This window comes from Astatotilapia calliptera, chromosome 7, assembly GCF_900246225.1.
Source record: "Astatotilapia calliptera chromosome 7, fAstCal1.2, whole genome shotgun sequence".
In the NCBI taxonomy this organism is placed as follows: domain Eukaryota; kingdom Metazoa; phylum Chordata; class Actinopteri; order Cichliformes; family Cichlidae; genus Astatotilapia; species Astatotilapia calliptera.
In genome coordinates, this window is record NC_039308.1 from 56,470,685 (window position 1) to 56,480,910 (window position 10,226).

Sequence of the window (10,226 nt, forward strand, 5' to 3'; positions counted from 1 at the left end):
CAGATAACACATCACTTTCACATGCAATCGCTCAGTCTCATTTCTCTCACTCGCAGCACAAATCCTGTTGAGGCTGCAAGCGTGTGGCGTTTTACCAATGCCTCCAGTGACGCACTCTGTTAATGACGGCAACCCGTCAATCGCTGATGCGCGGCTGCATCGACTTTACGTGTTTTCAGATGGAAAGCAAGTAAATCAGATCACGAGAGTGTAAAAACAACCTCACGTTCAGGAGGCAAGAGAAGAAATGGAACATAAGAGAGACAAAATGTGATTTTTAAATCATTTCAGTGCGTACGGAGTGATAGTTTGAAGATTTATGATTCTCCTCTTACAGCCAGCAAACCTTAGCTCAGTGCATGTTTCTCTCTTGCAGGATTCATTCCCCCTCCTCTGATTTTTGGTGCTGGGATCGACTCCACTTGCCTTTTCTGGAGTTCGGACTGCGACAAGAAGGGTGCCTGCCTGTTGTACGACAACGCGAAATACAGGCATCTCTACGTGAGCCTGGCCATCGTTCTCAAGGGTGTCGCCTTCCTCCTTTACACCACCACGTGGTATTGCTTGCGGCGGAACTACAGGAAGTACATCAAAAGTCACGAGGGCCACTTGACGCCAACTGAGTTTTACCCGTCCCTCACCGACGGCCCCAAAGTCGTCGACAGGACGAAGTTTATATACAACCTCGAGGACCACGAGTTTTGTGAAAATATGGAGTCTGTTTTATAATTTGTAAAGCAAAAAAAGGACAATATGGACATTTAAATGACTATTTTAGGAATGTAGTTTTTTCTTCTTTGTTAAATTCAAGAGGTTTTGATAAAGGCGATCTATTTTACGGCCCATTGAGGTCCTCGGTGGCTCTCGACTGCGCTACACGTCCTCGATAAAATCAAAAGGGTCCACTGTAGTTGTTTACGTCTGAGCGAGGTGTTGTCAGGTGTTGCCAGTGAGTTCCCGTGTTGACTCTGTGGTAGAAGACGAGCGCAGTACCGTCCCACTCAGTCCTAGTCTGTTATTAGTGAGTGGACATGATGCTACTACAAACTATAGTTGCCATATTGTTTTAGGTCCGTCACGATTCCAGTGACAGTTTCCTTTCAGTCAGCACTGTGTGTTTTTGTTCCGTCACTCTTCAAAATGACATTTTTATGGTTAAAAAAAGAAAAGTTTGGTTTGTTTTTCAGTTATTCATATTTATAAAAGTTGCCAAGTGTTTACAAACTACTAGTTGATGCGTTTTAATTTCACTGCAGGAAATTTTCCTATTGAAAAATTAAAAAAAGAGAGAACAGAAACACCCTCACTGGGTTATTTTAGTGGCCTGTTGGATCTTTTAACTGCTCAGTTTCCTGTTCTCTTGCTGGATCATAGACACTGTTTTTTGATACTTCTTAGACTAGACGTTGAGGTCTTGTCTTATAGGTTGAAATGTGCAATGTTTCTTCATGATAGCATTTCCATGTTGTTTTTACTTCTTTTCAGCCTAATATGTCTTAATAAGGGATAGTTTGAATAAGAACTTTCTATATGTTTTCTTTTGGCTTTTGCACCCAGTGTCAAAGCAAAGGAAATCAAAAGTAGTATTTTTATGTTGTTCATCCTTCAAGTGGAAGGTTTGTTTTCATTTGGCCCAGAATGTTTTTATTAGATTGTTTTCGAGTATAAATTATATGTAATCTAATTGTCTGGGATGTGTGTGTGTCTGATGTTACAAAAGATCTGGGACAATTCATATCTATGGTGTGTTGCCTGTGTCTTCAAACTAGGCCTGTAATAAGATACAGAGGTTACAGATGTGCTAAAGGAGACTGTGTGTACAAGGTTAAATAAAGTTAAAGGGCACTGAATTCATATCCAGGTGTGACTCACTGCACATGTGACCTGTTACTCAGCTGAGCTCTCTGCAGTTACAGTTTGTCCCTTTTCTTACACTTTTTGTATGGCAGCATATTGTTTATTTTACTCTGGAAATAAATTATTTTTCAGAAAATTCATACAAATTTGAGTTCTTTTCTTTTCTTTTGAGTTCTGTTTGTGTGTAAGTGGCTCCATAGTGTAGTCGTTTACACATTCGCCTAACAAGTCAAAGCTTGCCAGTTTGGTCCCAGGAGGAGGCACGAGTCCCTTGGGGTTTGCATCAGGAGGGACATCAGGTGTGAAAATCTGCCAAATCAAATATGCAGAGCCATCCTGTGGTGGCCCCTTGTGAATAAGGGAGCAGGCAAAATGTGTGTAGAGCTGAGTTGTTCAATGTTTTTATAAACAACCACTGTTTCTGCTGGCTAGCAGGGGGCGACTTAAGGGGCAAAATGTCACAAAGTATGGAGGAGTGTCTACAGCCATCTGTAAAATATGGTGGAGGCTGGGTCATGGTTTGGGGCTGCATTTCAGCCAGTGGTGTTGCGGTCAAAGTTGATAGAATTATATTGGTCATATTTTCATCCACAATGCAATACAACCTGTAAAGTGTTGTGGTCTTAACTCAAAAGAAGTAATGTATTATAGCGATGTGGAGTACTCCAGATTTTGGTATCGATCTGATACAGAGTAAATACAACACCGATGCCTTTAATGATACTTTTAACCTTTAAAGGCAGCTTAGGTCAGAGAGAGCAGTGTGTCGTGATCCATGAGATGAATCAATTTGCTAAACCTGGATACATTTTAATGGCCACTAAATCACTGTTTTTATGCAATAATTAGCTAACATAACGAAATGCATCTTTTAACTTTTCATGTATTTTAAAACTGGATTTTCTGGAGACCTGGAATGCCCACCCTCCAACAGGTCTCGTCAGATGTCTGCCCCTCCCTGCACCAGGTCCTGCCAGAGGTTTCTTCCTGTTAAAAGGGAGTTTTTCCTTTCCACTGTCGCCAAAGTGCTTGCTCATAGGGGGTCGTCTGATTGTTGGGGTTTCTCTGTATTATTGTAGGGGTATTTACCTTACAATATTAAGCGCCCATATGGGTGGCTGTTGTGTAAGTAAAATTAAAATCAATTTAGTTTAATTTAAACATGTCTGTCTCTAAGGCACTTTGGATCAACTTCTGTTGTTCAAATGTGCTATAAGTAAAACTGACATGAGAGTTGATACAAAACGATTCAACATTTGTCATAGTCTGTTTAATGCAATTTTTCATTTCTGAAAAACATAATTTATTTAACATGATTATATTACGTTAAATAATATAATGCATATTTACAGGATAGAGCAAAGTATCTATCCGATAACAATACCAGCATCGGTATCAATGCTATCAATATTTGGATTCATCTGCCCACCTCTGATATATTACACATTACTCATTACTTTTTTTTCAAGTAATGCTGTATTTTACTTAATTACTAAGTGGATGAAGTAATTTGTTACACTACTCGGTACTTAACTTTGTTCAAATGGCCAACAATATAAACTTGAGGCAGTTCCACACACCAACACATAACTTATTCTATTTAGAACACAGATGCAATATTTTAGTATTTATTTATGAACAGAAAATTGACAACTTGAAGCAAAGCTGAAAATGAGCACAGAGAGACTTCAAAGCGATTGCCACAGTCAACTTTAGAAACATGAACAAGTACAAACGGAAGCTACAAGGCTGACTGCTCATCACTGCCTTTGTTGTCTGCTGAAGTTCAGGCTCTGGCTGCTAGCATGCATTCAGCTTTAATGTCACTTTGGGGTTTTGGCTAGCTTTGTGTTAGCATGCTGTCTGTGCAGATACTTGGAAAGAGCTGAAGTTGTGTTATCAGCAGAATGCAATTGATTCTATCCTGGATGTAGTTTCAGCTTTACCATCGTACTCTTGTCCTTTCATAAAATAAACAGTAATGTCCATATCTGGACTGCAGGCTGCTCCACCGCGGTCCTCCTCCCACAAGTAACGACACAATTGCAACGGTAATTTATTAATGAATTTAGTGCAGTAACTGCACCACTGAAAAATATAATGTGACTCAATGCTGTTGGCCACAACTTCATTTTTCAGCATGACAATGATCCCAAACAAAGTGCCAATGCAGTAATAGCATAGCTGGACAGAAAAACATGCAGGAGTCGCAAGAGTTCAGGCTGTGCTGGTCAAACAAAATATTGATTTTCAAACTTTTTAGAATTGTACAAACTCTGTTTTTGCCCTGTATACTGTATTTCTATTCATGTTTGCACATATTTCAATAAATTGCTGCACTTATTTACCACACCGGCTCAGATGTCACCTGGCTTAATGAGGTCTGGAAGTAGGCTACTGGAACAAGATATGCAAGGACCGAGAACATGGAATTGTTGGAGTGTGTGTGTGTGTGTGTGTGTGTAATCACGGTTCTATTTTTCAGATAGGCTTTTTAAAGATTCTAATATAAGTGTTGAGGCACTGTTAAAATAAAAGCTCCAGCTCAGCTACCAGTTTGTATTCACGGCTCAGCACATATTCCCAATATTGTACCAAGTCCTCGCCCAGCGAGATGCTTTATATAGACACGAGAAATTAATGGTACCACATGAGGACAGAGACTTTCCATATTTTGATTTGCACAGTGGATTGGAGGCTTAGTTTAGCCGTTAGACTTTAGCTCTCACAGTTTGAGTACCACAGAACCACTGAGAGTTTGTAAAATATGCTTCTAGATATTATGTAAATCAATACATGTTTCTGCAAAAATAATTTTAACAAGTGCTACTTAATATTTTTACTGTATAAAAACAATAAATAAATCAAAGAACAATTTTACCTTTTGAAGTCAAATAAGCATGAATGTTACATGAGGATGTATATAAGGCTCTCTAACAGCAAATGCTGCTGAGGGAAGGACAAAGTGTGCAATGAGAATTTTCTTTTTCTTTTGTATAATAAAGGCTTTCAAAAGCAGCACAATTCAAAGTTCTTCACTTCATCACATTAATAGACGTGAGAGTTCAATCAGACCTCACGTTTTCTAAGACTTTCATTCCTGATATATGACATATGAAAAGTGAAGTAGATTCAGTCCCTTATAAACCAACAAAAGAATATAAAAGTCACTTTATTGACACACAGGGAGCTGGTACAAGATGACTGATGTGGTCCTCTCTCCTGGGTTTTTTAAGAAACACTTGAATAATAGCTTTCCTGGATTTCTGGACGTAGCACACGAGTCCTTGTGTTCTTGACATCATGTAACTCTCAAATGTCCAACCTTGAGCTAAAATGACTGAGCAGAGCTATATATATATATTCACTTTCATCGGTACAGCTGTTTAACTCAAATATTAAATCGTCCAATCATCTGACAGTAATCCATGGAATTTCAGCAAGCAGACATGATCAAGTTAACTTTCGGAAGTTCAAACCGAGAGAAGAAAAATTATTTAAGTGACTTTGAATGTGGCATGGTTGTTGTGGCAAGGTTTGCAGAAAATGGTCTGAAAAAGAGAAAATATTCAGTGAGGATCAGTTGTCTGGGTGAAAATGCCTGGTTGATGTCAGGGGAGAGTGGCAAGACTGCTTCGAGCTAATAGGAAGGCAACAGAAAATCAACCAAGCTATGCAGAAAAGCAGCAGATGGGCTACAACAGCATCAGAAGACCACACCGGTCTGAAGAACAGAAGAGCATCTCTGATCAATAACCTGTCAATCTCGCTAAAATCAGCCTCGGTGAATCTATGTCACAAATTAAGACATTTCTCGTCCTTGTCATACCGCTGTGCTGATTTCTGTAAATAACTAAGGTAGAAAATACGGTAGTGAAATCCCATATGACAAACGTTGTAGCAACTTTATATTAACCCATATATGAAAACAGCATCCTAATGATTATGCCAGTTATCCTTTCTGGGCAAAAACAAACACACTGGAATTAATTCCTGTTTTCAGCCTTAACAAATATTTAAGGTGCAAGATTTAGTCCTACAGTTTGAGTGTCATTAAAATGTAACCAAATGAGAGATAAGAAGGAAATTTTGAAAAAGTGTCAATAATATACTTTACAGGTATCGACAAAAAAAAACCCCTAACCCTGTCAGTCAGAAGCTGACCTGTAACAGGTGGGCATTACACTAAAAACAGTGTTGCAGAGCTGAAGCCTGTCTGCTAGTACTGTGGGATACTTATACTTTTGATATAGTTTAGATACCAAGTATCACCAATACCAGTACTAATACCGATACTTTTGACCTATAAAGGCTTATGTGTCATGGTTTGAGATGAACCATCATCAATTTGCAACTCTGAATACATTTCACTAATTCACAGATTTGTATTTTTCACAATAATTAGTTGTATTAACCTAAATTTCAAAGTGTGCTTTGTTGTATTAACAAAAAACACTAAAAATTTTCACATATTTTAAAACTAATTTTTCTTTTTTAGTAAAATAATAGTAATTTAAAAAAAGGTTCAACACAATACTGAAGTAAGAGGCAACAAAGTATCGATGCTATTGCATTAGTATGTATCCAATATCTATACCAATACCAGCATTCTTATCGATATTATCTTTGGATCGAGCCCACCTCTGCTTTCTTCGGTTCAAAAAAGCCAAACATGATCTTATGGCAGCACGGTGGCATAATTATCTCTGTTGCCTCACACCAAGAAGGTCCTGAGTTTGCATGTTCTCCACGTGTTTGCGTGGGTTCGGTTAATTGAGGTTAGGTTAATTGGTGATTCTAAATTACCCATAGGTGTGTATGTGACTGTGATGTCTGTGTTAGCCCTGCGTCAGCGTGCCTGGAGCCTCTCGCCCTGTGGTAGCTGGGATAGGCTCCAGTGCGCCACACGACCCTGCCAAGGATAAGCAGAAGAAAATAGATGAATGGATCTTATGACACATGTAAAGCATGTATAGAGGCATCAAGGTACTATTCCCTCATCTCCTTAGTCTTATCAAATTTAAGGAAATACAGTCTGCTGGAGCAGTTATCTTATGATATGTTACACAGATCTCACTGATCTTACATGCAAAATTAATGGCCTCCTCATATTTGTTGCTTCTGAAAACGACATCTCATAATTACAATGACACCTCAGCACTTGCAAATGTGGCTATAATGCGCTTTAAAAAATGAGGGCGCAGTGTATTTCTGCCTGTCTTTGAGCGAGTGTCGTTGTCAGGTGGTTGTAAAGTCTAATAATAGCTCAATGACACTCCTGAACAAGACACACACACACAGAAAGAAAGAGAAAAAGCTTGTGCATGACAGCAGCAGTATCAGTATCACTGCATCTGTCTCAACAGCCTCTGATATTCACCTCACTCCTGATACTCCTCACAACAAAGATGCACAAAATACAACAACTGCGTTTCCCCGGGAAGGTGTCCTTGTTGAAAGGCAGAGCAAAAACAAAACAAAACAAAACAAAAAAAGCCAACGACAACAACAAGAATCCACCAGCAGGAAACAGACGCTGCTGCAGGCAAGAGTTTTCTCTCTTAGTCAAGAAGTGTCAATTAGCCTAATGGCTGCTTTAGTAAGACAAAGCGTTACACAACAGCTCGAGTGGAGAAAATAAAGCAGTAAATCCTCTCTGGGGTGCCTCGACTTGCATCCTTCTCAAATTGCTGATACACGTTCAGTGACTGTTAATCTGATAGAGTGACTGAATTCATCCTGCTCTCATTTGGATTTTCATCCCAGAGTGGAAATGCGACGTACATGTTCCACTAAACACACTGAGAGTGAACTGTGAATTAGCACTGGATGTAAAACCAGACATCATATGTGTAAATATCATTATGAGTCATTATGCACAATCTCAGGGCTCCAGCTGCACTTTTCAATTTATGTAAATTAGACCTTTATTCATGTCTGTGAATCGCAATCGTGTAGAAAATGTATGCCTGGAATATGAAAACAGATAGCACTTTCCCTTTAGATTTGTTTTGACTGCATAATCCCTAATTTACTTTCATTATATATCAACTAACTAACTAGCTAAAGACTGACTGAGGGCGAAAATGATGCTAATGATAGGAATTGTATAATGGAGGGGTAACACATTTTAATAAATGACTTTTAATTACAAAGGAATGAAGAATCGATGACGACTATTCAAACGTTTGTACTTATGAAGAAACTCATCTGCTAAAGGAACGGCAAGAAAATAAAAAAGCAAACATGCTCAGTTAGCATTTTGGGATAAACATAAATATATTCAAAGGAAAAATCTTGGCACAGCATAACAGTAATAATGGGGTGCGTGATAAGATTCATTTCTTTTCCAACATCAGCGCTCTAATTATTTTATGCCCGAAAAGTGCTGGAATTCCCTGAGCAAAGCAAAATAATTGAGAAAATTTTAAAAATGTGTTTGGAAATCACAGAACAGTCCAACATTTATGAGTCTGTGAAGCCGGGAGGGAAAAGTTCAGGGAGGGAGGGAGGGAAGGAAGGAAGGAAGGAAGGAAGGAAGGAAGGAAGGAAGAAAGAAAGAAAGAAAGAAAGAAAGAAAGAAAGAAAGAAAGAAAGAAAGAAAGAAAGAAAGAAAGAAAGAAAGAAAGAAAGAAAGAAAGAAAGAAGGCTGAATTGCTTTCATCTCAGCCATCCTCCCAGTCAATAAAAGCAAAAGGTCATCTTTTACAAAAACCGGATGAAGTGCCGATAATAGTTGCTTTAAAAGTGCTTTGTTTAAGGGGCAGAGTTGTATTCAGAACCTAATTCAAAGCACAAACATGTCGATAGTTTAGCCTTATCAGAAAAATGAACTCTGTGGCTGATTATTATGTATATCATTAACACACGCAGCTCAAAAGTTTGTGGAGGGGATAGAGACGTTTTTTCTTTAGCTAATGGTCCTTTTTTTCATTCCAGTGAATGATTTGTGTGCTCATATAACGACTGAATCTTTTGTGGTTAACTGAAATATCCCCGCTGTTCACAAACACACACACACACAATGGTGTGATCTCAGCCAGCGGCTGCGCAGCCTCTCTTCTGGTGCCGTGTACAAGCAGACAGGTTGATAAAACATGAAGGAGCCAGTAGGAAGGAGAATGGGGGAGGTTTTTGATATTTTCTTCCTGATTGTAACATCAGCAGAAGATTTTTCCTGAAATTGTCTGACAACCAAGAAAAATGTGAAAACTGCTGTCAGAACTTTATGTTACAGGGGTTTTAGTTAGCAAATGAGTCTTGTTCTGAGATGCACAGTATGACTTCAAAACAAAGGTTTGTGTGACATGTTTTCAACGTGAGTTGACTTCCAGGGGTGATTAAATTAAAATAAATTCCCCGGCACGATCAGGTGGCGCGTTTACCTGCACGTCTGCACTTGATTCCTCAAACAAATGACACAAAAGCGGCCTGACGTCGAATAGAGCTGTCGGTTTGTTACAATCTGACTCTTGCATTAAATTCAAGCAAACACAAAAAGATGACAAAAGACTAAATCGTGCCTGGAGGCGCGTTGACTAAGCAGGGAGAAATTTAAATGCCGAAAGATGAGGATGATTATTTGAAAGCAAAATGCATTTTACTCCAGTAAAAGTCAGCAGGCATTCCCCCCCGAAAAGTTGCAACTCGGTGTGTTAGATTCACACAATAAAGGAAAAGAAGTGCTTCAAACTCAGAGTTTCCTGGGGTTGGACGTCCAAAGCTCCAGCTAAACCCCAGGTCACATCTAATGATTAACAGAATGGTTCATCCTAAATCCTAAATCTTTTCTGATTTTAATGAAGTATCTACACAGTCACACAAAAGCCAAACCATCCCTTCCACACTGTAAAAATGCAGTGTTTTATCTATAGCTACAAGCGAAAGGAAAAAAAACTCCTTCCAGTTGTTTTTGTGGATTTGAAATCCCATTAACGAGTTATATAGTTAGCTGGTCAAGCATCCACGCCTATGTTTGAATATCAAATTGTAGTCTCAACATGCTCCTCAGTGTGGAAAGTAGTAGTTCACAATGCCTGATGACAACTTCAGTTTTTGACAGTTTCCCAAAATCAAAATGTTCTAATTTTTTTTGAACAACACTTCTCTGATGAGTGTCAGAGGAAAGTGTCTCTGAGGGGTGTTTTGATAGCACAAACAAGACTGCATAAGTGATAACACAAAGCACACTACTCCAGTCGCTCACAATTTGCTTAAACAAGTTGCTGGAAACGCTCTTCAGTCCATATTGACAGGACAGCATCACACAGTAGCTGCAGATTTGTTGGATGTACATGGATGATGCTGGTGTCCCGTTCCACTACATCCCAAATGCTCTGTTAGATTGAGATCTGGTGTCTGTGGAGTCC

General features: G+C 39.0%; 1 protein-coding gene across 6 annotated transcripts in view; it reads left to right on the forward strand.

Annotated features, from left to right (window-relative positions):
- Window positions 1–1,158, forward strand: part of slco3a1a (solute carrier organic anion transporter family member 3A1a) — a 38,075-nt gene extending 36,917 nt beyond the window's left edge. For all 6 annotated transcript variants that reach the window (XM_026175992.1, XM_026175993.1, XM_026175989.1 and 3 more), the window contains one exon: window positions 377–1,158. In XM_026175992.1, coding sequence (XP_026031777.1) covers window positions 377–729 — 353 coding nt within the window. In that variant the 3' untranslated portion in view covers window positions 730–1,158. The remainder of the gene's footprint in view (window positions 1–376) is intronic.
- The last annotated feature ends 9,068 nt before the right edge of the window (window positions 1,159–10,226 follow it).